At 54.2% G+C, this 27751-nt stretch overlaps 8 protein-coding genes across 8 annotated transcripts; 1 reads left to right on the top strand and 7 right to left on the bottom strand.

The window, feature by feature from the left end:
* Nucleotides 1–369: 369 nt before the first annotated feature.
* Nucleotides 370–1456, bottom strand: J4E84_003209 (uncharacterized protein; the record flags this gene model as incomplete). Its single annotated transcript, XM_049385826.1, has 3 exons — nt 370–747; nt 802–1251; nt 1301–1456. The coding sequence occupies 3 exons, from the start codon at nt 1454–1456 to the stop codon at nt 370–372; spliced, it is 984 nt and encodes a 327-aa protein (XP_049246703.1).
* A 2025-nt stretch (nt 1457–3481) lies between these two features.
* J4E84_003208 (uncharacterized protein) lies at nt 3482–4865 on the bottom strand (the record flags this gene model as incomplete). Its single annotated transcript, XM_049385825.1, has 2 exons — nt 3482–3921; nt 3974–4865. 2 exons carry the CDS (start codon nt 4863–4865, stop codon nt 3482–3484), a joined length of 1332 nt encoding a protein of 443 aa, XP_049246702.1.
* Nucleotides 4866–7372: 2507 nt separating this feature from the next.
* J4E84_003207 (uncharacterized protein) lies at nt 7373–9934 on the bottom strand (the record flags this gene model as incomplete). The annotated part of the gene is made up of 4 exons (XM_049385824.1): nt 7373–8818; nt 8866–9428; nt 9476–9575; nt 9629–9934. The coding sequence occupies 4 exons, from the start codon at nt 9932–9934 to the stop codon at nt 7373–7375; spliced, it is 2415 nt and encodes an 804-aa protein (XP_049246701.1).
* Nucleotides 9935–11492: 1558 nt separating this feature from the next.
* On the bottom strand, nt 11493–12253 carry J4E84_003206 (uncharacterized protein; the record flags this gene model as incomplete). The annotated part of the gene is made up of 2 exons (XM_049385823.1): nt 11493–11931; nt 11985–12253. 2 exons carry the CDS (start codon nt 12251–12253, stop codon nt 11493–11495), a joined length of 708 nt encoding a protein of 235 aa, XP_049246700.1.
* A 779-nt stretch (nt 12254–13032) lies between these two features.
* J4E84_003205 (uncharacterized protein) lies at nt 13033–14086 on the bottom strand (the record flags this gene model as incomplete). Its single annotated transcript, XM_049385822.1, has 3 exons — nt 13033–13395; nt 13445–13908; nt 13960–14086. 3 exons carry the CDS (start codon nt 14084–14086, stop codon nt 13033–13035), a joined length of 954 nt encoding a protein of 317 aa, XP_049246699.1.
* A 736-nt stretch (nt 14087–14822) lies between these two features.
* Nucleotides 14823–16391, bottom strand: J4E84_003204 (uncharacterized protein; the record flags this gene model as incomplete). Its single annotated transcript, XM_049385821.1, has 3 exons — nt 14823–15055; nt 15103–16152; nt 16199–16391. The coding sequence occupies 3 exons, from the start codon at nt 16389–16391 to the stop codon at nt 14823–14825; spliced, it is 1476 nt and encodes a 491-aa protein (XP_049246698.1).
* Nucleotides 16392–16624: 233 nt separating this feature from the next.
* On the top strand, nt 16625–17833 carry J4E84_003203 (uncharacterized protein; the record flags this gene model as incomplete). The annotated part of the gene is made up of 1 exon (XM_049385820.1): nt 16625–17833. One exon carries the CDS (start codon nt 16625–16627, stop codon nt 17831–17833), a length of 1209 nt encoding a protein of 402 aa, XP_049246697.1.
* Nucleotides 17834–24358: 6525 nt separating this feature from the next.
* J4E84_003202 (uncharacterized protein) lies at nt 24359–25081 on the bottom strand (the record flags this gene model as incomplete). Its single annotated transcript, XM_049385819.1, has 1 exon — nt 24359–25081. The coding sequence occupies one exon, from the start codon at nt 25079–25081 to the stop codon at nt 24359–24361; it is 723 nt and encodes a 240-aa protein (XP_049246696.1).
* Between the last annotated feature and the right edge of the window lie 2670 nt (nt 25082–27751).

Below are 27751 nucleotides of genomic sequence, written 5' to 3'. Positions count from 1 at the left end.
TTATATTCAGCGTATTGTCTTACTGGAAGATATAGACTTCACCAGAAAGGCACGCAGCCAGAGTACAGTTTGAGAAACGACCTTGTTTGACATGACTGACGACTATACCTTACGAAGGGCATATAAAAACAAAGATGTTCGACTGAATATTGATGTAAATGGTATTTGATGCTATCATTCCAACATGTCAAAGCTACCCAAACCCCAAAGCCACATCGGGCCAAATCACGATAATGCTATAGTAAACGCCATGGGGTATACAAGTAACCCAGAAAGATTCCCACAAAATGGTCGTACATGTCATCAAAGCCCCAGCGTCCTCACTCCTACAACAAGCCCTCAACCTACTTGTCCAATGCTTCCCACCACTTAGACGCGCGATCTAAACGGCTCATAAGCGGTAGGCTGACCCGTAGGCGGCGTCTGCTTCTGGCTGCTAGGCCACTGCTGCATCTGGTGACCCTGCTGGCCAAACGCTGGCGACGCAACCCTCTCGTAGGTATATGGGGTCTTCTCAACAACCATCTTCTTGTGGCTGCTCTTTCCGCTGCAGCAGCATACGCTGATGAGCCAGAAGAAACCGGAGCCGATGGAGAAGGCGACTGCGAGCCAGAGAACGGAGAGCATCTGGCTGCCCATGGAAGCCTTGATGTTGTAGGGATCAAGGACCGTCTTGAAGACGCCGGTTATGGTGCCGTAGATGGCTGTCGCGGTTCCGGCGGCGGCGATGGCGAAGAGGGTTTGTGCCTGGGGTTGTTAGTATGGAGATTATATGGGGAGTTGGGGTTGGGGTAGACGTACGGTAGACACGACAGTAGTAACAAGGCTGCCCCATCTCGAGAAGATGGCGAAGAAACCAATGACAAACTCGACAGCCGTGAGCACAATCGTGATGACAAAAGCCCAGTTCATCCAGCCAGCAGCCTTCTTGTACGCGTTCATGCCGCTGTCGTATTTATCGCCGAGCACCTCTTGGATGTTGGTGCCGTTCATCCCCCAGATAGCGAGGGGATCGAAGTGGAACTGGAACTTGCGCGCGGAGCAGTATGTGATAGTCTCCTTGCCGGATTCCGCATCCTTCTCGCCCTCGCAGTAGGAGAAGAGGCCGACCTGGTAGAAGTCCTTGAGTTCTTTGGCGTCCATCTTGCCTCGGAGGGCGTCGAGGAATTTCTCTGCGGCGTCGGGTGTGATGCCGTCGGGTATCTTGTCCAAAAAGTTCTCGGGGTTCTCGACTAGTTTACTTGTGTCTGCCTGTCGTGGGGTTAGGTGTGTGGTTTAGCAAGGCTGGGAGAAGACGTACCTTGAAGAAGTAGAGATCGCGCCCCAAGGCTGTTGCTGGGGCGTTGTTGCCAGACCATGGCGTTTGCCCTAGCATGACGATGATGAAGCATATTAAAGATGCGAGGGTAAGGCACATAGGCGTGAGGATACACGCGAAGCGCCCGACTTTGCCCATGTTTGCGGTTGCGGTTGTTGTGTTGTTGTTGGCTTGGTGTTTAGTGGTAACCGAGTAAGGCTGACTGATGTCACCCAAGAAACAGAGTCAAGAGGCTGGCAGTAGCGATCGTGAATCCGCGGTTGCAGTGGAGTCACCCGTGGAAGTGATTATGGTGGACAAGGCTAGACGTTAAACGACAGAACGATGAGTGCGACAATCCAGTGGGCCGCCACAAGCTTTTGTACAAACTACCTCAAACGCGGAGCTGAAATGCGCAAGGCAAAGTGCCCAGCCGAAGGGGGCTGAGCGGGCGCACAGCTTGGGGTCATAGGGTCTGTGCGCGGCGGGGCCAACAGTGGCTGATCCTGGGTTAGTCTTCACCAGCCTCAGTGGGCTTGCGACTGAAGTGGGTTGTGATGGCCAAGAGTGCTGACACAACTCTGCTGCGGAGGATAGTGCGTGTGCTGTTGGCATTCGCAAAGCACTGCCGGCCAGAGTGCGTGTTGCCAGGCCTGAGTACGGTGCTACATCGGTGCCCAGGGCCATGAAGGTGTCTTCTGATCAGTTGAAGCTTGAACAGATGGCAATGTGCCTCAATCACTGCGGATGCACAGCTGCGATTCTAAAGTTGCATTCTTGATTATCCAACACCCCAAACATACACTCGATTATTAAGGACAAAACCTGATATAGTCGTTTCAGCCCTCCCCGCTACCGTCAGCTCGGCCAAACGCTACCCGACAAGACAGCAGTCGGAAGAACGACGGCAGTACCTCGCACAATTACCAACCACCACTGCCTTGGGTCCACGTCTAAATGGCCTAAGTCGACAAAACTTTGCAGAGGCACAGCGACAGAGCCTCAACACTCCTCGTCACTGAACTTCGAGAATCACTTGGCGTAGGGCCTGACGGTCATCACACACTTGGATTCCTTCGTTATTTTTAGACATTTTCTCTGCACAGCATCGCCCGCTAACCTCCTTGGGAAAGAGCTGGAGAAACGAACGGCCCGCCTGTCACGATGATGATCGTGCATGATTCGTGCCATCGCTCGTTCTTCGCTGGAGTGAGATGTTCGAGAGAATGGTTGCAATGAGACATGACGTTTGCTTTCTTGCATCATGGTTTCTTCCTCCGTTTGACGTGTGTGGAAGGCATGTTTCAATGTTGGAGGGTGGACCCTGGAGATCACTTGCCATGTTCCTGACCCAGCCTGCGTACTCTTAACGCGCGTCCCCGCAAATCTTTCACATACCGACTTTGATCAGCTTCCGCCCTAGTCGCGCACAATGTCACAATCACGCAAGCTGTTGAGATGAAGTGTTCATGTGGTTTGCAGAAACATGGCCAATCTGGCTCTGATTTTCTATCTTGCATCCACCGCCCTAAGGCTGCAGTAAGCTCTGCATCTTGGGCGGGACGCGCGTCGACCCCTCGTACACCGTACACATCAGCTCTCTGCCACGGATCCCCACCGCGCCCGTGTACAGCACCTCCAATTCTCAAAACTGTGCAGTGCGACGAATACCTAAACGTGAAGCTCATACGTCGTGCGTACAAGTGCCAAAATGCTCGTAAACATACAGAAAAGACATAGGAAATATCGCAAGTCGTAATCCAAAATGGCAAAATGGTATAAACAGTGCCGCAAAACCCCGCGTGCACACGGAAAGATGAAGTGAAGAATGCAGTGAAGCAGTGAAATCGGCCGCCAAAGTGATGCGGGAACAATAGAAAAGCCTCTGCCGAGGTGGGTGCAGACATTAAAAGATATCGCATGTCTCTTGCGTGCTGCTCCTGAAACGCCGGCGCAAATGAATCGAAATGACCAAGAATCAAAGACTCGATGTTATACAAGCGGGAGTGTCGTCCGCGTAACGAATGTTGCGGGGGTATGTCGGAAGGGTATCTCGTCGTCTATCGGGCTCTACATGCTCGAGGGCTAGGTGCAGCGCACCCTGCTGACTCGGCTTACGTTGTAGGCATGGCGCGATGGAAAGATGCCGGGAGTGGTGAATGGAAGGTGGGGTGACGGATGCGTTCAGCGCGGGTGCTGGTTTCGAGGGTCTTGCTGGTTCTGTTGACCCTGTCCACCCTCGCCGCGCGCTCGTATCCATTGGGCGTTGCCGCTCATGCGGCCCTCCAATGCCTTCTGGGCATCGGGGTCTAGGCGGCGGGTGACTTGAGCGTTGATGATGTCTTCTGGCTTGAGTTTGCTGACAGCGTGTGCAATGGATGAGATGACGCTCTGGCGGAGCTCCTTGGCTTCGCGGATGTCTTCACCCTGCAGACGGAATTTGTCCTGCTTGGACATGTTGGCGCGTCGTGTTGCTCGGATCTCGTCCATGATGTGGAGGAGGACGGCCTCTGGTGCGCGGTTGCGCTCAGCAGCGTGCTTAGCGTCGCGGACGTACCGACGGGTGACGTCCATGGCACCATCGGCTGAGAAGGCGATGCAGTAGGAGAGCTTCTTGCCCCAGCCTAAGAAGATAGTTAGCAGATGAAAAGTGTGGGCGTTGAAGAAGCAACGTACCATCAGTGTATAACCGGGGCTTGTCCCATGCCTCTTCGCAGGCGTCTACGTGTACCCATCGCTTGCGGTGTACAGAGTAGACTTCGGTCCAGACGTGGTCCTCTGCGTTCCAGACCCAGCGTACTCTTGAGCCGACAGCGCGGCAGAGCATGCTGAAGCAGTTAGCCCACTCGCCACATCGGCCTTTGCGTGTTTGCAGCAGAACGAATGCGTCGTTGTATCGTGGGAAGCGCTCGTAGTTTTTGCAGGCCTCGTGGGAGCATTGGTAAGCCTCTACCTGGTTGGCGCCACGGGCTTGCTCGTCGGGTAGTGGTGGAGTGATGCCAACGGCAACGGTTGGTGAGTAGCATCGCGAGCACGGCGGGTTGTTGACCCACGAGAAGAAGGATCGCTTGAACCATCGGAGGAGTGCGCGGACAACGCAGTCTTGGTAGCCCCAGGCGGCCTTCTTGCCGGCGGACATGCTCTCGGCCTCGGCCTGCAATATTTGGCTCTCCTCCTCGGCCTCGTTGTAGATCTGCTCGAGCGGGATGACGCGAAGGGCCTCGTCGAGGAGTCCAGGGTTTTCCCATCGAACGGGCATGTTGGAGAGTGAGTGCAGCATGTTCTTGAAGCGGAGCGAGCGCGCATCGCGAGGCGCCTCAGGGACGAGGGGGATGTTCCTGATGGAAGCGTACGTCGGCGGGGCAGACTGCGACGGCGGCGGCTGTGGAGTGCCGAAGTCCCTCGGTGCGGGCGATGAGGAGCGCGATTGAGATGAGCGTGATGTGAGTTCGTTCATGCGCTTGGTGCTGAGGACCTGACGAAACTGCTCCGTCATGTCGGCCGCCAGCCGGTCCGTGTCGACGTGCTGGGGCTGGTGAGCGCGGTGGGCGCTGTTGTTGTATTCCATCGTGGGCGGGTGCGAGCTGCAGTCGCAGTGTCGTTGTGCGCGGTGATGGCGGGTCAGGAAGGTCGTGGGCGGGTGACGGGTGTCGTGGGTGTATAGCGTGGTCGAGCGGCTGCGGATTGGCAGTGCACAGCCCGATGATGCGGCGGCGCAGCAACGAGACAGCCACAGGCAGATATTCTGGGAATTCTGCGGTTCGTGGGCGCGAAGAGAGCTGGCAGTCTCTTTCTCTCGTGCAGGCGGCTCGACAGCGCTGGGTGACGGGTGTGGGCGTCGATAGGTGGTGGAGTCGTGGGTTGGACAGGTGCGGACGAGGGTAATTGATTGAGGGATGGGGCAAGACGACGACGACTCGCGCTTACCGCTTTGGGCCGTGTTGACGCGGCCCTGTCGCGGCTTCCTCATGTCTAGAACCACAACACCCACCACCCGCACGCAGGCCCTGCGACCACGCAACCACCGTCAGATCAGCGTAGCATTGCTCCCGCTGCCCTGCCCAGGGTATCCTCCGCCCTATCTGCCCTTCTGTTGCGCATGCCGCGTATCTACAACCTCTATCTCTGTCTTCCATTGCTTCTCACGTGCATCCACTTGTTCCACGCAGGGGCAGACGCTTCGCTAAGCGTGGCAGCGACGCACTACAGTTGCGCAATCTTTGGTGAACCACTTTACCCTCTAGAATCGCCGCTCTTGGCATCAGCGTCGCAATCACCACCCGTCGACTGCTTCTCCAGCTCCGACGCTCTGGTGGCTCGCGCCAAGCAGGCCCTGCCCGGTCTCGAAGCTACTCAAGCTTTGCTGGTTGTATTGCTCGTCGAGCTTCAACTGCACTACACCAGCTGGCGATGAAGCTGCTCACTGAATTTGCCCTCACGTCGCCATGACGCGCCTTTTCCACATTACGTTATCGCTTGCAGTGGGCTCCAGCGCTGCCTCAGGCCCGCCCGTGACAAGACCTGCGTTGGCGCGACACGTCTCCCATATACAATGGGTACGCATTCATCTCGCAAGCTTTCTCAACTGCACGCGAACGCGACGACTCCATCTTCAATCTCCCCTGTCCCTCGTTGCTTCCTCTTGGGGTTACCTTTGCGGCGCGCCCTAGTGGACTGGTGGGGACGTTGATCTTCGCTAGCCACGCGTCCGTCTACACGACGACTCCACCCGAACACTGACCACGACCGTTGGACATGAATTTCTGCACCAATTCGCGGAGAATTGCCAGCAGCGCCTCGACCACTTCTACTAGCATCGTGAACTTTTCCATCCTTTTGCAAAATCCCCGTGTCCTGGTCACATGGTTCGCCTTCTACAGCCCCCTGTGAGGCGCATGCGCGGCACGGGGCTTCTCGGTGGCGTATCTTTCGGGATCGACTGCAAGTCATAACCCGATTACGACGTGTGCGACAGAGCATTGCCTGCCTCATCATTGGATTCCGTACGTGCATAGGATCTTCCAGAACTAACTGTTCCACATCTTCGCAATCCTACTCATGCGCAGGGCTGAGCAGTTGCACTATGCAGTCATACAGCGTTCGTGCTGGCTCGTGCACACGCAAGAGACGCCTACCAGAACATCTCGTACTCATTTACACTGGCATGCAACTGTAGTGCAGGTACTCAAGTCTACGCGGCTGGGTTCGGGGGAACCTGAGGCAGCATTTAGTCATCCTGGACACCCACAATATCTGTATGTACTGTGGAAAGCTGATAACAACTCGACCCACAGCTGCTTTTTCGTTCCATGGCTTTCTAGCCACCTGTCACCGCTTCTTCCTCATCTACTCCGAGCTTATCCGTTGATCCAACGTACGGAAGTTTCTTCATCCTCACCTCCACATCACGACATCTCTGCCTCTACCACGGCCTATCATGAGTAAGAAAAACGTCACAGCAACGAATGATCCACGATCTCCCTCGAGGATCTTCCGCTGGCATGCTCATCAACGTCAAACTGTCGATGAATGATGAGTCACTGGGTTGCGACGGTTGAAGAACAGCCGCAGCACGACCGGGGAAGGTGACGTGGACCGTGGTTTAGATACACACCCCACGTAGCACCGAGTACGTACCACGGAGATTGGTAAGTGCACGTGTACCGTGAGCATACGCCCTGCATGCGACGGTCGTGCGGAAGCCCGTACTGTACGCGTACGCGGTCAGGCGTCAATGGTGAGTTGAGACCGGTCAGGACGTACAAGTCTACTCGTGGATTGCCACACGTTGCATGCGGAGCCGCATCACGCCTATGATCTCAGGACAAGCCATGAACTCAACAAAAGAGCGCAGGCATGCGGGAAAGAGCGTAAATCGGCATGAGACATGGCTCCTTGTCGCTGATCACGGACAGTGCAACGGGTGGGACCGAGTTTCAGCGTTGGATTACGCAAGCATGAAGCAAACTTCATTTGGCCGAGAGGTATCTCAGTATCGACGTCGTAACACATCCCAATTCAATGGTATCCTTCCATATCCATTTCCAAGCGCCTTGAACACCAGCTATACCATCATCACAATCCCGCCTTGACAACCAACACGCTAGCTCCCAGTCTTCCCTCCCAGACCTTCTCAGCAAGCACACCCAGTGTTGCTGCTGCACTCGAGCTACTCCTTATCTCATCTGTCGTGTTCTCCCTCTCCAACACACTGTTCCTCGCTACGTTCCTACCCAGCACGATGAGATCACCAGCGTTCCTCGGCGACTGCCCGACCTCAATGCTCGCGCGGGCAATGACATCCTGAACAGGCGCAGTGGAAGCCATAGTCTCGAAGACGACACGGCTTGCTAGATCGACAGGCAGTGAGGCGCGGAGCGAAGCGAAGAAAGCTGCATCCTGCTCGCGGGATGTTGTCGTTGTTGTGACTACTTCTCCGGCCTTTCCTAGGACCGTTGACGAAACGGGTGAAGCTTGGCCGATGACGGATTCCGGAACATCAAAGTACACGACGGTGACAGTGACTTGAGGGTTCTCGGCTAATTGGAGAACCAAACGTAGTGCAGTCCGGTCGTCGTTGCCACCAAAGAAGGGGAAGAAGACGTGGTGGCTTCGATCCGCGATGGGTGCTGTGACCGCCTTGTCCCTGGCGCTAGACAAACTAACACTGCTGTATGTCCTGGTAAGCTTCAGCCGTTGCTTCTGCTCTTTGTTCTTGCTGCCGCCAAAGTTCTTGTTGATCAGGACTGCTACGGGTATACTGGCTTGTTCGAGTGTGTCGTGCACAAACGTGTTGTACGTTGAAGCGGCGAGCTTGTTCTTCGTTCCCTTGTCTTCGATAATGGCTTGCTCCGACATACCGCCTGTCTCGCTCCAGGGCAGGACTAGGAAGTTGGAGTCAGATGCACGGGTAGCGAGGGTCTCGGCGAAAGACGATTCCGGCACGACGAGCACTTCGCCGCTGACAGCAAGGTTGTGAAGACGGCCAAAGGTGCGGAACGTGTTCACGACTGGGTCGTAGGCTGTATAGGATTCTAGCTCCGAGACCTGCATGACGGAGGAGCCACGGTCGGTGAGGTTGAGTAGTCGGAGACCGTAGGCTTCGACTGGTCGTGATGGTGCAGTCTCGACAAGTGACGTCTCGCCTGTCTCTTTGCTTGTGCTGATGTGTTTCGATGGGTGCGTCTTGGGCGCCGGCTTGTCCGCGTTTCCACCGAAGAGCGAGGTGAAGGCCAACAGATTGGGCATGCTGTCCAAACGGAGGTATATGGTCATCCGTTGGATCTTCTCAGCGGCCATTTTCTCATAATTGATCCCATCAGCACCTTCGTCTGAGCCATCGAGAGGCTTGCCAGTGTCCCAGTCAATCTCGCCGCGACGCCATGCCTCAACCTTCTTCTGATACCAGGGAGGGTAGAAGTACATTGTCAATGGAGACGATGCAAAGGTAGTAACGAGGGCCATGACGACGAAGATGGTGAAGGTTCGAGTGCTGAGAATCTTGGCATTCAGTCCGATGTTCTGTGATTGTTAGTGCTGGCCTGATGCCGTGAGTGATGCTTACTTACCAAGACGATAAGCTCCACCAATCCCTTACAACTCATCAAAGATCCCACAGCGAAGCATTCTCGCCACAGCATCTTGCTCCCACGAGCTGCAAGGGTTGCACTGAGGAACTTGGAGAAGAACGCGACAGCGCAGACGCCGATGACGTACGCCCACACAATGCCAGAGTCCAGGAGACCGATGTTGGTGTTCAGTCCAGAGAGAGTGAAGTAGAGCGGGAGGAAGAGTGCCCCGATCAGATCCTCAATCTTTTCAGCGACTTTGATAGCAAAACCACCCTCGTGTGGGCAGATGAGCCCCGCCATGAACGCTCCGAAAATGGGGTGAACGCCGATGATACCAGTGAAGAAGGCAGAGCCTAATGCGATGAGCAAGGTCAAACTAATGATGCCTTGACTGGGACCATCTTGGAGTGCGCGAGATCGGCGGAGAACGTAAACGAAGACTGGCCGGACGGCGTACACGAGGAACAGCATGTATCCAGCGCAAGTGAGGAGGACCCACAGTGCCGAGAGACCTGAACCAGCGTTGACGAGGGCGACGCAGAGAGCGAGAAGGATCCATCCTACAGAACATTAGTCGAAATACTAGCAGAGAAACTGTAAGACTTACCAACAACGTCATTCCCAACACCCGCTGAAAGAACAATAACACCAACCGGCGTCATGAGCAGTTTCAGTTCCGTCAAGATACGACAAAGTACCGGAAAAGCCTAGACGTCCAATTAGCACAGAAACAAACACCCTCAAATCCCACAAGACTCACAGTAATAGCCATAGCCACACCAATGAACAGCATAAAAATCGCAAAATCAATCTGCACCGTTCCCGGCTCGTCCTTGAACTCATTGTACAACCCCACCGCAATCGCACAACCCAGTCCAAACGGCACCGCCATACTCGCCAAACCCACATTCAGCGCAGGCCGCCAATTGCTGAGCAAGAAGCGCAGATCGACTTCCAATCCGATGATGAAGAGGAATAGCGTCAGCCCGAGGTTGGCGACTAGGTTCAGGTTGGTCATGGACTCGGTTGGGAAGATGGAGGTTTGAAAGCCGGGAATGCGGCCCATGACGGAGGGGCCTAGGATGATGCCGCCGATGATTTCAGATATCACGCGTGGTTGCCGGATCTTGGAGAGGGGCCAGTTGAGGGCGCGGCAGAAGATGATGATAATGCCTGCCTGTTGCGTACATTGTCAGTATGCTTCTCTTTGAAGATTTTGGCAAATATCCAAGAACGACTCTAACTGGAGTCCTGGCTTGTGGATGTAGAACCAGTGATATGGACTGAGGTTGCGCAAATATTGGAATATGATGGTAGTACTAGATCGGTGCAGCGTCTCACCAAGCTAACCCCCCAAACCCAATGTCTGGAATGGTAAAGACGACGTACCTGAACGATAAACAGAATAATCGGATGATTCTTGTCAAAATGCACTGGATTGACCCCCTCAAGAATGCCCGCTTGCGGCGGAGCCTTGATAGGCTCTGTGGGCGCCGCACTCGCAGACGCCATAACAGAAGACATGTCGAACGAGCTCGAACCGGTAGGTCTAGTATGGTCGAAGTAGCAAGGCTGAGGAGAGACAAACGCAGAACACACTCCCCCACAAAAGGTTCACTACCCCAGAGTACTTAAAACGTGTGAAAAGAAACAGCGAATACCCCAGGCTAACATATACCGTCGTTAATATTCCAGCGAACGGCCCCAGCCCAAAGCCCCGAACCTTCTAGGTCGCAAGCGGCATGGAGCGTCAGCCCAGGGTCTAGGCGTGTCTTCGCACGGCGTCTTGGACCTTTGAACTTTCTGTCCGCTGCGGCGCGGGCTGCGGAAGCTAAGCTGCAAGTTCCTTGAAATGCCACTTGTGGAGTGAATAACGTGCGGCTGTGATTTGCGTTACCTTGCCCATGTGATGGTGAAAGTGCGTCCTCGTGCTGGACATCGCGAGCTACCCATGCTGCATCGACATTGGCATGAAGACTTGGAAGTGCGCGCATGCCTCTTCACCGCCCACGCCCGTGTGTCTACATTGGTGGTGAGGCAGGGTGGCAGGGTTTGTGGCGTTGGCTTGGGGTTCGCCAAGCGGCGTTGTCGTCAGCCTATCTGCTACAATGCGCGATCAGGCGATACTGTCGCGATCGAGCAGGGTGCATTGCAGGTTGCGATGTGATTATCTCTCAGGCAAAGATGTTGCGCCAAGGGGTGCAGCCGGTCCTTTGGTGGAGTGGAATGTGTTCAGATGACATGTGGTGAGGGAATTTAGGAGATTGGGGAGTTTCCCCGCTGTTCTGGGGTTGGTTCGTGGCACCTACCTGGCGGCGGAGCGGGCGGAAGTCACAGGGGACTTGTGTCACGATGACTTTATCGCGGTTTCCTGGCGCATGAAGAGGAAGGTTCGACGATGTTGTAGGGGCATGTTGTTGATGTGGAGAGACATCTGGTGTTTGTTGGAGTTCCTAGATTTTATCATACTGACACCATGCAGACGTCTACACCACTTCCAGAGCCTTCACTCTCATGTCGAACGATACTTCCACATGCAGTAACCTTTAGTTCAATATCTACAAGCCCTAGCTCCACTATGTACAAGTCCCGACCCTGGAGCATCTCCATCACCCTTGGCACATCTAGCACCCAATCCTCTTCCCACTAACAACAACATCATCATACCAAATCGTATTCGTATCTCCGCCATAGCTCTCCCAGCCAAAGTACGCGCCCGTAATCTTCGGCTTGACTGAACTCCTCGTCCACTGCCCCGCATTCGCATTCGTCGCGCCGTTGCCCACCGTCAATCCCGGGATCGTCGCATTGTTCAGCCACGTCTCTACACTGCCATCGGTGCCGAGATGGTACTCGAAGCACGTCCAGGCGTTTGTGGGTAGTGCCTTCGAAGATGCGATGCCTTGTGGGCTGAGATCGGGGAGAGTGGCATCGTCGGTTTCGCGGTTGTACATGAGGATCTTGGATTGGCCGCCTATGCGGAGGTGTTTCTTTGCGCCTTGGGCAGAGTCGGGCATGGTGATGAAGGTTACGTGGGAGTCGGTTAGGGGCTTGGATGCTTTGCTGTGGGTACATTAGTACCTCTTCTTTTTCCTACAAGTCAAAGGAAGGCCTACAGGTACGTCCGCACGTAAACATCGCCAGCGGGGATCTTCGTCGTGCCAACGAAGATGTGGCCGCAGAAACCTCCTGCGCCGTCCACGCGGATGCTGTTCTTGCCTGTGTGCGCGGTCGTGCTGTCTAGGGTGACTTTTCCGCCCTGCGAACAGTCTGGTGCGTAGGTTGGCCATGCGGTTTGGTCCCAGCCGTTCTCGAAGCCTTCGGTGACTTGGGAAAGGGCTGGTGCCGCGAGGGCTAGAGCGAAGAGTGCTGTTTGGCCGAACATGGTTTCTGTTGGTTTGATTTGAGTATGGGGTGCTGGCATACAAGATAGCGGCCAAGTGCTATTCCTTTATACTCTTCATTTCATAGCCCAAGCTTTTCCCTCCGTAGCTCAAGAGGTATAGTGCCATGCTTGTTCCGTGCTTGTTTCCAAAATATATGAGTTCGCGATTTAGTGGACGCCAGAGTGGTTAAAGTGTCGGTAGATCGTGCGCCTTGCCCCAAGTCCATGTTCGGCTTTTGTACCATTTAGATTGCTTCGAAATTTAGCGTGGTACATGTTTATATTACAACGTCACCTGAGAGAAGGTTTCGCCGCCATTTCTCACAAAGATTGATTGTGATATGCGAATTCATATTGCGCCGGACCGGTACGTGGGGCGGTGAAGTTGATGACCGTGGCAATGCAAACACCATTGCGCATCGCGCCGAAAAGGGAATGCTTGACTCTTTCATTCGATAGCTCGTAAGCTAGCCTCTAAAACAGTTGTATATAAGTAACCCGCAATGCAGTTTCGGCCAGCGCTACAGAAACAGCTTCAAGACGCTGAGAATAGAGGACGCCACGAGGCGCCTACAAAAGAGACCAATTTTCCTAACCAATGGAAGAGATGACAGGAGAGATGGGGTATGTATATCCACCGTGGGGGTATTACATATTGTACGGACCAGCCTTTGGGAAAGACTAATAAAGAAGAGACGGTGGATGTGGTAGTGGAATGCGAGACGCGGCTGTATAGCGATCTCTTAATGCTGGAGGAATAGACTCGGCTGGTGTGTTGATTACGCAACGGTGTTGGCAGCGGCCTTGTTGACTTGTGTGACAACCACAGCAATGACAACAACGACGATGATGATGAGCAGGAGGACGAGCAGGCACCACCACTTCTTGCGGTTGCGGCTGCGGGCCTTGACAATGGCACCATCGATCTCCACGTTGGCGGCCTTGACGTTGTCGTGGATCTCCTCGCCCTTTTGCTCGATGTTGGCGACAAGCGGCTCTTGCTCCTGGACGATCTGGTCGAGGTCCTGGAATAGCTGGGCAAGCTCGACCATTTGACGTTCTATGTTCTGGATGGCCTCGTGGCGCTCCTTGACGTTGCGGAGGGTGGATGAGGCTTGGCCGCGGCGGTCTGAGTTAAGGAGCTGGAGCGTGTTAGAATGATCATGTACTCGTCCAATTGGAGCTACTTACAGCCTGCTGGAAGATGGGCGCATCGGGGTCTGATACGGCATCGCGGACCTCCTGTTCGGTAGCGTCTGGGCGCACAATGCGGTATTGGCGCTCGGCAGCTGCTTGTGAATCCCTTCGGAAATCCGACTCGAGTTGTTGGTACTTGTTGATGGTCGCCTTGAGTCTTCGGTCGACCTTGCCGACTTGGGGAGCGTTTCTTGGGTGGCCAGAGTCGGGCTTCGACTTGATGGCCTTGACGCGGCCGACGAGGCCACGGTAGCCGGTCATGATCTGCGAGCTGAGGTTGTTGATCTCGCCCGAGGGCATGTCTGGGCGCGCCAATGACTGCTTGAAGACACGGTCGAGGTTGCTGAGCTGGGCATCGAGGTCGTCGAGGGCGCGGTCGACTTCGCGGCATTCGTCGAGGATGGCATTGGGGTTCGCGCTGGCGCCGCCGCCGGGGTAGTTTTGCATCTCTACATCGCCTGTGCTGTGTTAGAGATAGCCGTTGAGGGAGTGGCGCATCGAAGACGTACCATAGCCGCCCTGGTTGTAGTTGTTGTAGCCAGCCGGGCTGGCGTCGCGTGCGTCGTAGGGGTTACCGCCATACGATCCTATCTGGCCGTAGCCCTTGTTTCCGTACTGTTCGTCCGCAGCAGCCATGGTCAGCGTGTGTAAATGTGTAGTGTAGTGGAGTGGATGGTGTTGTAGGAGGGCACAGTCAAGCGGGTACGCTGACAGAGAGGGAACTTACGCTCATTCTGAAACAGGCCCTGTGTGGTCTGAGTGGACGTGAAGACTCCTGAGACAGCCGACTGCAAACGCGGGAAGCGGCACTAGAGTAGCGGTGGGCTCGTGACTAGGCGAAGGGTGAATTGAGGTCAAACGCGCTTGAGCTCGAATCAATGTTGTCAATGCTGTACAAAGGCTGGCGACAGAAGATAAATGTGTTTCAGCTCTGCGATGTTTCCTGGGGCTGAGTGGCAGAGTGGACCGCACATGCAGGAGGCGCTGGGCTAGCTTCATGGGGCTGGTAAGCAGCGGCGCGTCGTTGACCCGCAGCGGCGAAGAACCTCACTCTAATTTTGGCACACGCACATGCTTCGGCGTCTAGAAGGCACCTGGGCACGCTTTGGGCTGCAAACCTGCTATTTGCTTGCACTACTTTCGCATTTACTCTTGACTTTCGCCTCATCTCGTAAAGAGTCTCCGAGTCGGCCACAGCGCTGACGCAGCTTCACGGTCATCGCAGGAAGGTCTGCGCTAGACTCAGCCTTGCAGACCGCATCTCAGCTTATGAACGCCTCCACTTCTTGGTTGGACTCCACGTCTCTGCAGCTTGGGAGCTCAAGTCTAGCCAACATATACGCCCCACCGGATGAGATGCACACCGCACATACTAAGTGGCTGGCGCGCCTGCAGTCCCCCAGCGCGTCTTCTCATCACCCCCAGCCCACGACTTCTCCTGGTAGCCTAGTCGCTGCTTGACTTCATCTACTGTCGCCTTGTCTCCTGTGTTCTTGCCAATGTTGTCGCTAATCTTGACGGCGTAACGCCCCGCAGCTGAGGCGATCTTGATCACAATGTTGAGGGGCACAGACTTGTTGCCTGTTGTTTGCTCGACAAAATCATCTGTCATGGTCAGCCATGTCTTGCACCAATTCTACTCGCGCACTTACTTGTCAGGAATGTTCCAACACCGAAAGTGGGCTGGAACCCTGCTGCTTCCGCTGCAGCTTTGTATTTGAAGCACAGCTCAAGGTTCAAAGAGTCGGAGAACACGATGGTCTTTTGATCCTTGATGCCTTCCTGGTCGTAGAAGTCGCGCATCATCTTGATGAACTCCAACGGGTCTCCAGAGTCCTGTCGCACACCTGCGAACACCTCGGCATAAGTCTGCCTCGATCCTAGATTTCCATCGTATGGTGCTTGGATCGGTGGGTTGGTTGACGCCATTGTCTCCACGGCATCGTTGTTGGTGGTTTGGCCAGCTGACGCCAGCGTTGTGCCACCGCCTGGGATAGCCGTGGTAACGCGAGGAATCTGCTTCTTGAAGGCTCTCAGGAAGGTCGGTGTGCCGAAGGTATCCGTGAGTGCGATGCTCAAGACGCCTGCGCCAAACGTCGCTGTCCAGTATTCCAGGGCAATTTCATTTGCGCTCTCGTAGTTGTTGGTAATCGCAGCTACACCCATGAACCACTCGTGCGCGACGGTGCCCACAGGAACGAGGCCGTGCTTCATGGCGAAGTGGACGTTGCTCGTCCCTGAGAGTTTGCCTTTCCACCCTGCCTTGTCGCCCTCGTCAGCCGCCCGGCGCAAGCCCTGCAGCACGAGATCCTGAGTGTGGTAGTCGCGACGTCTCCGCGAGCCAAATTCGGAGAAGATGCATCCTCCTTCCAGCAGACTCCGCCCCTTCTGGTATGCCTTTTCGACTTGGCCTTCATGGCTCCAGTCTGTCTCGACGAACTTGAAATATGCCTCGCTAACCAGCGCGAGTAACGGAATTTCGTACAGGATGGTATCTAGCCAAAGGCCCTCGGTGTGGATGTGGAAGTCGCCGCTGTCGCTGTCCGATCCGGTGTCATTCGCGGGTTGGAAAGATAGCTTGAGCTGTTTGGAGGGTTTGAGGCGGAACGTGGAGAGGAAATGGAGGTATTGCGCGTTCAGGTAGGGGCAGGTGTTCTTGAGGAAGTTGATTTCGGCGTCGGACACGGTTATATTTCCGAGTTCTAGAGGGTTAGCCATTGTGGAAACAGCAGGGAGGAAAAGACATACTATCTACTTGCGCTTGTAACCACTTGAAGGCTGCGCGATTCAGCTTCTTGTCGGGCGTGCGGTTTGTGAAGCCGTAGGTGACTGAGACATCCGGGAAGAACTTGAGTATGCAACATTGCATAGTCAGCTTGTAGAGATCAGTATCTAAGAGAGAGATGATGCCCTCGGGCAGGTTGGCTGGTTCCGCGGCCATGGTTGTGTGTGGGTGTATTGCGCGATTGTGTGATTCAGCCTCAGGGTTGCACTTGCGATCGCGATAGATGGAGGGGTGGTGGGGCAGGCGCGAGGTTATAAGGGCGCGTAGAGTGGGTCGCGCGTAACCGTGGAAGAGAATAAGAACCTCGTGCGGTTGTAGAGGCGTGGGACAGAAGTCAATGCGTAAACGTGTGCATTCACCAGACAGAATATGTTCCGAGCAGTGACGGCATGCGGCGCGTGAAGTCATCGAAGGCTAGCGCCGATTGCCGTCAGCCCTACCGTCAAGAAACCCTGGAGGCGCATGAAGCCTGGACTCTTTCCGCTCTTCACACGCCTCAGGGTCCAGCAACCGTCGCTCCTTACCTCGTCCAGACCCAAGAGATGCTCGTTGCCGTCTCGATTCTGGCACTCTCGCTGTCTTTCCTGGTCTACCAGCGCCCGCCCTCGACATGGCTCGCCTTCATTACTCGCTTTACCCGCTCTGGCGCGTCGTCGATACCTGAGAAGTCGCAGCATGGCGAGACAGAGCGCAACACCCCCGCGGCGGAGCAGCGCATAGAGCTGCAGACTCCAGCAAAGCATGAAGACACCAGAGTGACTGCAAAGAGTCCATCTCCCGAATCCACACCAAAAGCTGCACCGGTTCCTGAAAAGGATGCGCCTGCCGTACCTACCTTTACGCTCAACGAGCACGAGAGCTCCGACGAAGATGAAGAAGACAACCTCCCACCGCCCTCCTTCCCAGCCATGAACTCCGCCCAGCGAGCCTCGAAGCCGCCCTCGCTATCCGCCATGCCCCCTCCGTCCACCATGCCTCCACCCAGCAAGCCCTCGCTCATGGCCCCGCCACCAAAACCCACAACCTCTCTCATGCCGCCACCGCGAGTCGCAGCTTCAAACCTGCGCGCCCTCCCCAACACCTCCACCCAGTCAATGCGCGTACCCACAACCGGGCCCCTTCCGAACCGCGGCCCGCTACCCAATCGCGGCCCACCGACCTCAAACGGCAGCCTGGGGCTTCCACCCACCGCAGGCGCCACACTCAAGACACCAAACGCGCGAGGCAAGGTACTCCTGTCGCCTGGCCACTCGCCACTCGACTGGGCCTATCTGCAGAAGTCAGGCAAGAACTTGTCGGGCGTGGACTCGATGATACGCGTTACACCCGCTATGCTCAAGGAGAAGAACGGGCGGAAGGGGAAGCCGGCGTGGTCGAGCTATCAGGGTAAGGTGTATAACATCTCGCCCTATCTGCCGTTTCACCCTGGTGGAGAGGGCGAGCTGAAGAGGGCGGCGGGTAAGGACGGGACGAAGCTGTTTATGGAAGTTCATCCGTGGGTGAATTGGGAGAATATGCTCGGCGAGTGTATGGTGGGTATTATGGTTAGTGAAGAGCAGGCGCCGAGTGACGCTGGCGGATTAGAGGATATGGATTGAGGTATGATACCCTATAGACCAATGCATTAGACGGCGTTTGAATCGAAGTTGTTACCACAGCATACAGTACACACTCAAGTGATAGCAGGAAGTTGAAGAGACCAAAAGGCGGATACATGCAGAGTCGTGTTTGCTAGTGTTAGCATGGTGAACATGCCAGCTGAATACATCGAGTTGAGGAAGCAGCGTTCACAGATGTAATAAGCTTTGAGTATCTCCACGATATATTGTAAGATAGCGAATTGTAAGGAGTACCGAACATGTAGGTCTAATTTGACCCTTCACCCACGACTACCACAGGGAAACGAACAGCGCAACGCATGTTCATACATGGCCAACGCTGTCAGAACTCCCAAGACGCCAGCCCTGTCTCACTGAGATACCAAGTCCTCGACATACTGCGCGCCATCGATCTCTCGGAGCAAGGAAAACACAGCATCAGCCGTGCCATCTTTCTCCGGAGACCTCATCTCATAATCCCGAAGCAAAGCAAGGATGTAATCAACCATCGCCGCCCTCTTCTTGACGCTCTCGTCGCCGTACTTCTTTGATAAGAAGCCAAAGCGTTGGTCTGCGCCACCTTCGTCCGGACACTGCCCGGCCCCAGTTCCTGAGCAAAGCAACCACATCATCAGCTGTCGCTGCCTCCATCTTGGCGTCCTCAATGGCATACCCATGAGTAAAGAAGCCAAAGCATTGACCTGCGACCTTTATTGCCAGCTCTTCCACACTGTGCCTCTCATGTAAAGAGGTTACAGCGTCAGCCTGCGCCATCCGCCCGCTCAAGCAAAGAAGACACCGAGCCTGCCCGGGCCATCTTCCTTGAGGGCATCCGCACCAACCTCGATCTCCGGTGAGACAGCCACATGATACTGCGGGTACCTCGACCTCAAGGCTTTCCAACCCACCCGAACGCTCAAGCAAAAGAGGACACAGATTCTGTGTGGCCTTCTACTTGAGACCGTCCATGCCATCCTCGATCTTCGGTGAGACAGCCACAGACTCTGTGGTGCCTCGATATCGAGGAACTGCTCCCTAGCGCCATTGTCCCATCTCTTGATAGTGTCGTTAGACTGACTTGCTTCGCCATTCACTCCAGATGTGCTTGTTCTTGGCTGGAGTGGACCGACATCAGTAGTGTCTCGCCGGTGCAGTCACCACCATCGTCGCTACCATGGCGCTGTTTGACCTGGTCGAGTTCCTTTTGATGGTTTCGTCGGCCTTGCGTTGCATGGCGGCTATGAGCGTGGCACCCTAAGACAGATGTTAGTTTGTGTGTGACTGAGTGTTCTGGATACATACCTTTTCCCTTGCCGCTTCGAGCCTTTTTGTTAGGCTTTCAAGAAGTTGGGCCAGGCCGTTTTGACCATTTGGGCTAATTTTGTGGTGGGTGTGGTGTGGTGGAAGGTGGCAGTGTTGTGAGCGGAGGAAAATTTTCAGTAGGTGAGTGCGCAGTGGAGGAAGGAGCGATGAAAGAGCGTGCGTCATCGCACGTGCACCAGGCCGAACACGATAATGGCTGTGATCAGTGAGTCTAAACTATCTAGGATAGCTCTATCTATCTCTTCACTGCATCATATGGTCTGCTTTCCGGGTGTGTCTCGAGGCGTGGTTAGCAGCTTCCGACTGCATCTATACTAACACATCACCTCGAGGCTCGTATTCCGTATCACCTGGGAGGTACTCGCTACGCCGAAAACTTTCAAATGAATCTGTTGAGAGCATTGTATACCTCGGAGTACACTATGACATGAGTTACACTGCCAGGGATGACGGGCTTGCACTGCTCGATCCTGGACAAGTCTCAATATTGAACAGCGGCCCTAAAAGAGGAGTGAGAGATCCCTCTGATTCAGTTTGTGCAAATACAAATCAACCCTTGTTCTCCAACCGCGTGACGATAACAGGAAGCAGTACCGCGCAACATGCCACCATATACGCGCTGACGCCAAACGCTCCTTGAACATCATACTGGAACCGCGACCAAAGAACACCAAAAAGCAGACTAGCGATGAGGAAAACCAAAAGAACAGTCAGGGCAAGCATGTCGCGGTCCAGGCCTTCATCGTAGTAGATTCCCCAACCTTCAGCAGGCTGCCCGATCTGTCCGCGCAGCTCGCCACACGTACGCTTCGGGAGCTGATCTAGTATCCAGGTATCTTTTTCGTGAACGTCTGTCGGACAATTGAATAAACTTGCAAGGTAGACTGGTGGGATCGGCGGGTATGTGGCTGGCGGACCGGGGATACAGCGATACTCCGCTCCTGGTGAAGGCTCGACCTTGGGTGGAGGAGGTATACATTCGCAGGTGACTTGCCCTGTGCTGTTGGCGACGCAACACGGGTCATGGTGCCGTACATCAACACTGCCACCAATTGGAAGGCGTAACTTGACGAAAGAGATTCCTTTGACGCTCTTCAGGGAAAGCATGTGGAGGAAGCGACCGCGGTGCCGGAGGTATTGCTTTCGCAAGAAGCACAGTAATGCGCGATCAGTAGTGGCATCTTCGATCCGTTCCTGCTGCAAAACCTTTCGGAGTCGATTGCGATGCATGCAAGCCAGTAGATGGAGAATGCTTTGTTGGGGTGGTGGGTTGTTGGTAGTACTGGTAGCAGTGCACGGTGTATTGTGCTGGGGAAGGCATGGTACCGACTTCTTCGTTGAACCTTCGAAGATCGATATGACCGCCTTTCGGATCCACTGAATGGGATGAGGTGCAATGTATTGCTGGTTTCCAGATTGATGGTTATGAGCAGATGCGCACACTTTGGCACCGGAGGTACGTCGCATGTGGTCAACGAGTTCGTCGATACCTCCTCTGCGTAGCTCTGCCACGTCGCTGTGAAGAGATTCGCCGCATACCTGCTATAATTTCAGCATATGAACAGATTTGAGAGACGTTCAATCTAGTGGAAATACATACGCATTGCCATCGGAGGCGTACCATGTCTGCTTTGAGGGGGGGTTCCAATAGACCTGCGGCGACCATAACGTCATCTGTCGCTAACATCGACGCATCAGTCATGAGAAAGAATATACTGCTCGCCATAGTCTTCCAATGTGCGCCACCAAAGAAGCCATCGGCGCTTTGCTTGTAGTCGCCACGCCACTTTTGCCAGGTCAAGGTCTTCTTTGGCCCTACAACTTCCTCTGTCGGTGTTGGCTCTATTTTCGCGGGTTTTGCTACATCTCCACTGCTTTCGGACTCCAAGTGTGTCAAACGTGTCGATTTCGGCATTATGAAAGCTTGCAGATGAACACGAAAAGTTCTGAAAGCTTCGCTCTCAACTAAGAATTCGCGGAAGATGGCCAGATCCTCGAAAGCGTCTTCATTTACCGGACGTACATCGGTACAGTTGTCTTCTTCGTCGGAACTCTCTTCATTGCGTTCCCTGCGAGGTAGTGGCACGCCTGCTCGGCTGCTTTGCAACTTTTCGACGATGGACTGCGCCAAAATGGCCGACTTGACGAGCACAAGCCGTGATGCCAGATACTCCAGTCTTTCTGTAGCTTCGCCTTCCAGGAGACCCGCATATGCTCGGAATAATCGGCGAAGGTTCCTTTGTAGCCTTTCAGATCCAATATTCTGGTTTTCAATGGCACTTTGGTACAGAGACACCAGAGTTTCATCTTCGTAGAAAATCGAGAGAAGAACCTTGGTGGCTGTTGCAATCTGCACTGCTGAGTAACCACTACCTCTAGATATATCTGATGCCGATGACGCTAGAGACACCACCGAGAAGACTGAAGCGAGCGATGCTGCATAAGAAGATGGTCCTGAAGGGTTGTCGTTGTATTCGCATCCAATCCCATCTTCAGTACCGCCATCTGTGTGTGCAGTCGTCGTCATAAAACAGTCGTGGAGAGAGCTAGGGGCGTCAACTGGTAAAATTGGAGGGCCCGTATTTGCCTCTTTTATGCCTTCTTCTCCATGAAGCCCGGTGTCTATCTCGACCGGCTCTATTCTTGGATTGTATACGCCTGAAGTTTCTTTGGCTACTGTTAGCACTTCCGAAAGCATAGGGTTCTGATAGACAGCCTCTTGTCTGTCCACGACTGGATCGGGCGAACCAGAATCTGACCAACTCGATCTATGGCCAGCAAAATGGGTGATGCCCAGCACGCCGGTGTTGTCGTCAGTTGCAGGGACGGCCACTTTGGACAAAGCTTGTTCTAGGTGATGCTTCTCCCGAGCCCGAACATTCCTCATGATTATATTGACTTCTTGTACGGAGAATCCGATAGATGCAGCAAGCTCCGCTTTCTCTGTTGGGGTGGGATACGGTCTAGCTTCATGATCATAAACCCAGCGCCGAATGGCTTGTACTGCTTCCCGACGGCCGAGTCTAATCTTGGTTGGCATCTCAACCTTGCTATTAGAATTGATAGCAGCTCTTTGTGCTCCTTCGATGTCTCCGAGAATTTCAGCGTCTTCCCCGAGAGTATGCAAGACTTCTCGATTCCGCTTTTGCCATTGGATCTGTTCACCCGCCGGGACACTAGCGCTTGCTTTCTTCGTCGCTTCCACTGTCGGCGGAAGCTCCCGAGACTCGTATTCATTGATAAGGACGGGTTCGACGGATCTGCCATCGGGTGTTTGGTACATTCCTTCAACTTGTGCTGGCAGAGCCTGATAACGACGTGCATCATGATGATTCGGATGTTCATCTAAGTTTGAAGTACCAGATCCACTTTCGCACTCGTCGCCTGATGATCCCCTTTGTTCCGATAGCCTTGATGGACCAGATAGAGATAGCGGACTATGGCCTGCGGAAGCGAAGTGCCGCGGCAGATTATAGTCAACACTGTCGGCTAGCGTCGGATCTGGCCAAACCAAATCAGGCACCTGGTGGGATTTGCGTTGGTGTCGACTGAGGTTGTCTTTACGATTGGATGTGAACATACAGCCTTTGATATGACACCTGTAAATTTCATTACCAGTTCTATGTTGGGACTTTATGTGTCTTGCTAAATCACTGCGCATAGCAAATCTCTTTTCGCATGTTTCGCATGGGAAAGGCTTTGTGTGTGTCTTCAGGTGCTTACTATTCAATAGTGAGTAAAATAACACCTCTAAAGTTTGTTGAATACTAACTTGAGCTTTCCTTGCGTTGTGCGGTTCTTAGAGCAAATATAACATACGAAGATTTTGTGATCCCCATTATCAGAGGAGTACAAGGCCTGCTCGCTTGCTTTTTGGGCAACATCTGGCCGGTTTGGGTCCATCTCCCGAATAAACACCCAATCATCTTGCGTTGGCGTGGCTCGAGTTTTTTCCAAAGGTTTCCCGTCCTTGTCGGATATGATCTGCTGCTCTCTTCGAGACATGATGGTGACGTGCAACCACTGTCGTGTATATTGGGTATCTTAGTGGCGAGCTCTCAAAGGTAAGGGGTTGACGAAACAAACAATGTTAATAGCCAGGTATGCGGCAGGCTGCGCAAGAGAATGTAAGAGACGTGGACTCGACGTTCAGCTTATCCTTCAGCCCGCCATCAACCAGGCTGAACAGCCGGGGTGTCCATCTGCGCGCCTACCTCACGACCCCGCCACGCCACATGCAGGCCATGAGGGACGAATCAGCCTTGCGTACGCCGCACACATATCTAGCTTCTGGTAGGATGTCAGTGGCTGTCGGCGATTGAACCGGCTAGCCTGGATATCAGCGACCCGCGAAGAGGGCTGTGTAGTTGCTGCAGCTGGAGATGCCATGGCGAACCAATTGTACACAACGCGTGTTGATGACGGTACGGTGCGACTGTGCGCTTGTACTCTTGACAGGATGAGACATTGATTTCCAAGGGAGTTGTGTGAGGACTGCGCGTGGTGTACAACGGCAATCGCGTTCCCCAAGGAAGGCTCCGCATTTGCATTGAGGCTGAACGTCAGCCGTGCCGGCCCCTCGGTCTCTAGATTAGTTCCTGACTTGTGCTGCTGTCTGAAAAGGCGAAGTTGCTGGTTGGAAAGAGAGATGAAGGTCGACGAGGGAAGGTGCCGCAGTTCGTGCGCTACTGTGCACGGTCCGATTGCGGGAAGGACGAGGACGGCTGCCCACGAAGCCGACCATACACTGCCTAGATGATGGAACCATCGCAGCAGCTAAACTTTGTGGCAAATACGGTCATGTGCTGTTTTCAGTAGCGTAAGCTGCTGCTGTAGATGTCAAGCTGGCAGCCTTGATGTTGTGAGCAAATCGAGCTATGCGAGAGCCGCTTGTGTCCATGCTCGGCCGCATGGTAGGCATGTACATGGATTTTCTATATTCCATAAGAGTCGCCGCGCTATGAGCAAAGTCATGGTCACATTCCGTTTATCGCGGTACTGTAGACTGTAACATGGAGTGCACGACGTGCGAAAACTTCGCGCACGTGCTGGAGCGACATTTATGTACACTTAATGACCACAATACGCCAGGCAGAAGTTGTACGACCAAGGCTAAGCAGTCAAAATACTAGTATAATGATAGCTGCTTCGCATGGCATTCAGCCCCATCACATGACTGCACCATAAGCACTAACTCCTCGCTCAACATCCGTAAACGATCCTGAACCCCTGAACCGGGAACGCGGGAGGCGCAACGTTCGAGAACTCCCAGTAGTTCGGCGCAGATGGGCTGTCGTACATCATTGCCATCATGAACGACATTGTCTCGTTACAAGCCGTCTCGTCGACAGCTGCAACGCCGCCGACACTCCTTGTCCTCTCAAGCGCCTGGCTTTCGCCGTTGACCGTACCGAATAACAAGGCGTTCTTCTCCGCCTCGTATGCATTCCATGTAGCGATCGCACCGGCTTCGCGCTCGACTTGGTATACGTGAAAGCTTGGGTTCGGGCCAGAGATCTTCTGGAGCTCAAGGCGAGGGAGGACGAATTCGAGACGGCAGGTGTAGTTCGACGTGCTGTTCGGTAGGCCTTGAAACTGTACACGTGTGGCAATTTCTCCAGCATCTTTGACCTGACGACGTAGCATGAAGAACTGCTTTGCTTGGTGTAGGTGGTCGACGTCGTAATCGGGGTAGCGCGCGTTGATGACAGAGAGATCGGTCGGGTAAACTTCGTGGCATACGTATTCTCCCGAGCCGAGGGGAGGAGGGTTGACGGCGTTGGGATCGCCTTCGCAAAAGCGGACGGTGGAGTTGCAAATTGTGTTGTTCGCGAGCAATGTCGAGTTTGGCTGTGGGTATGGTACGCCAGAAGCGTGTTGCGAGAAGAGTGCAGCGAAGCATAGAAGAGCGGCGCGGGACATCATCCTTGGATGGGAGCGTGCCGTGAATCGTCTCGAGAGGGCTGTCTTGGTAGCTGAAGTGTAGGCTTGTTGGAGCACTGAACAGGAGTGTCAGAGTAGGACTAGAATCTTAGGTAGTGTGCGATCAGTAGGAAGAAATGGGTGATAGAAGTGTTCAGGGGTGTAGCTATATATGCCAGACACGTTGTATTGTCCACCTATCGAGCTTTCCTCCACCTCGCATGTCTGGCATGAGTAGCCCTCCATGTGGAAAGCGAGATGTGCTGCGTGGGTTGAGGGAACAAACTGGTAAGCGCGAGGAAACCTTGGTGACTCGCTGCTACTCCGCCAAGATGCGTCTCGAAGCACGCTTGCCGTACCTAACGCGCAATCCTCGACAGCGGCCAATCCGAGAAACAGCTTTAGAGTGTTGGTGAAGTTCGTCCCATCGCGTTCAAGCCACGTGCTGATGACGGTTATGAGCCATCATAAGCGACACCATCTTGGCCTTTGGCTGGCGATCATAAGAGCTCGGAGATATGGGAACTCCTCCGCCATCGCGACATTGTTGGCGTTGTGTGCGAGCTGACGGACAGGACGGGTTGCGATTGCCGATCGTGAGAGAAGGAGCCTGGACATGACGGATGTAGGCTTAGTCAGCTGGCACTAGTCCGCGACGCGATACTGACGCGACCAGCGTGCAACTTCTATTACCCGCTCACGTACACACCATACCCATACCAAGAACAGTCCATCGCGCCTGCATCTACCGCTTCTCGAAAGGGCTATGGTAATGGCTCAAGTCATCGCCATCAGTCAACCAGGAATAATTTCGAGGCTGTTCATCCCCCGATACGAAGGTGTGACAGAGTGACGGCTACTTTCGTCCGACGACAGTTCTCTTCTGATCGGGTCGAACGGGAGCTCGGAAACAATGGAGCTTCTAGGTGGCGCAATGGGCCGAATTGGGCCCTGTGGCATGCCCAGCACCCTCACGCCCGAATAGACGACATGGCCGCGTCCATCCACCGCGATGATCTCCAGGGCATCCTGCTGCTCTTCTATCATGATTGAGATCGTTGAAGATCCGGTATTGTTGCTCTGCAGCTCGACTTCCCACATTGTTGTGTGGGTAGCGGAACATGTCAAGCCACCCCCAAGTGCACCCTGAAGCGTCAGCAGCTTCATCTTGTCTCTATTCCCCTCCCTTTCTACAACCACTAGAAACCTGCCGTTGAAGCTCGCAACTCCAGCGACAACGCTCGTACCGACTACCCTATCAGGAATGGGCCTTATTGGTTGACGGAGAACGTGTGGATCGAAGCCAAGAGTGTCGATTGCCACGAGGAAGGTCGCTGGGAGGTGTGAACGTGGTTGGTGGTCGACGGTGCAGAGGATGTAAGGTCGACCGTTTGGAGAGATGGTAAAAGCCGCGTCCGTTATCTCATTGCGATACGCCTGCCTGGAGTCAGCCTTGCACCGGGCCTTAGAACATGCCACTTACGCGTTCATTACTTCTTGCATTGCAGTCAACGTGCCAGCAAGGATCCAGGCGAGCGAGAACCCAGCAATACAAGTGATTCCCTGTTGTCAAAGCAAACACCATTGGCCCATAGATGGCATCACTTCGACAGGGCGAGAACCCAACAATCTTGACAGCACCGTTGTTTTGAGGACACTTCAGGACTACATGGTCGCCCTGAACGTTCCAGGCCGGCATGTACCTGTATGTAAAGATCTTCACTGCACTCACTCCTTCTCCACCCACTGCGATGCTCGCTGTTGCCCCTCCCTGGTCAGACTGGCGTCCAAGTTGTGAGATCGACACGGATCTCGGGGTCCAGTTTCCGTCCTGGTCAATCCGCTCTTCTCTCACGAGGCTAGGCACATGGCTGTTGTTTGTGCGATACTCGTCATACACCAGCAATCGATTGTGGGTGATCACTGCGAGCAGATCATCCGAGAGAGCAATTCCACGGATCTCCTCATCTTTCAGAATCATCGAAATATTCAAGACGGCTTTGGGCTGGATAGTCCGACTTCTGTTCGCGCTCTTCACGTCGTATAACCGTATCTGCTTCGATGAGCATGTTGCCACCCATCCTAATGATGAGATCGACGTCGCGACATCGGGCGCATTCAGAAACGACAGCCGCCTTGGTCGTTGTAGCAGATTACTCGACTGCGATCCTGATGAGGCTGAATACACCTGGAAGTAGTCCATCGCTAACGACGAGCGACGCGCCGAAGGGCCGGTAGAGCTGCTGGATATGGACATCGTCAATGCACTCTAACTGCAATCATCACTGGGAAACCGTTAGCTGGGAGTTAACCAAAGCTTCATCCCTGGAGAGCCTTGAATGTATGTAGGTCAAGGACGTGACACTATCTGACATACTTTCAGCTCGCGATCTCGTCCGCATGCGGCGTACCCGTTATCAGCTGCATTGGCAATACCCTGTTTGTATTGCACAGGAAGTCCACACAGAACGCCCGCCCAGAGGAAAGCAATAATCACTATGGGGGACGCTGTCTCCACAATGCAGTTCGGCCCTATCAATTACCATAGTCGTCGCCTAGCTGCAACACGTAGCCTGAAATGTACACCGGAACGCGACTAAGGCGCGGCTGAGAGGACGTCCTGCACCATCCACCAATGTTTGTCGACCGTGGCGCACTTAGTTTGGCCTAGCA

The sequence above is a fragment of the Alternaria hordeiaustralica genome (assembly GCF_023758085.1).
Source record: "Alternaria hordeiaustralica strain BMP 2776 chromosome Unknown scaffold_4, whole genome shotgun sequence".
NCBI classification, from domain to species: Eukaryota; Fungi; Ascomycota; class Dothideomycetes; order Pleosporales; family Pleosporaceae; genus Alternaria; species Alternaria hordeiaustralica.
The sequence above is the reverse complement of the archived record's forward strand: the minus strand, read 5'-3'. Positions and strand labels throughout refer to the sequence as shown.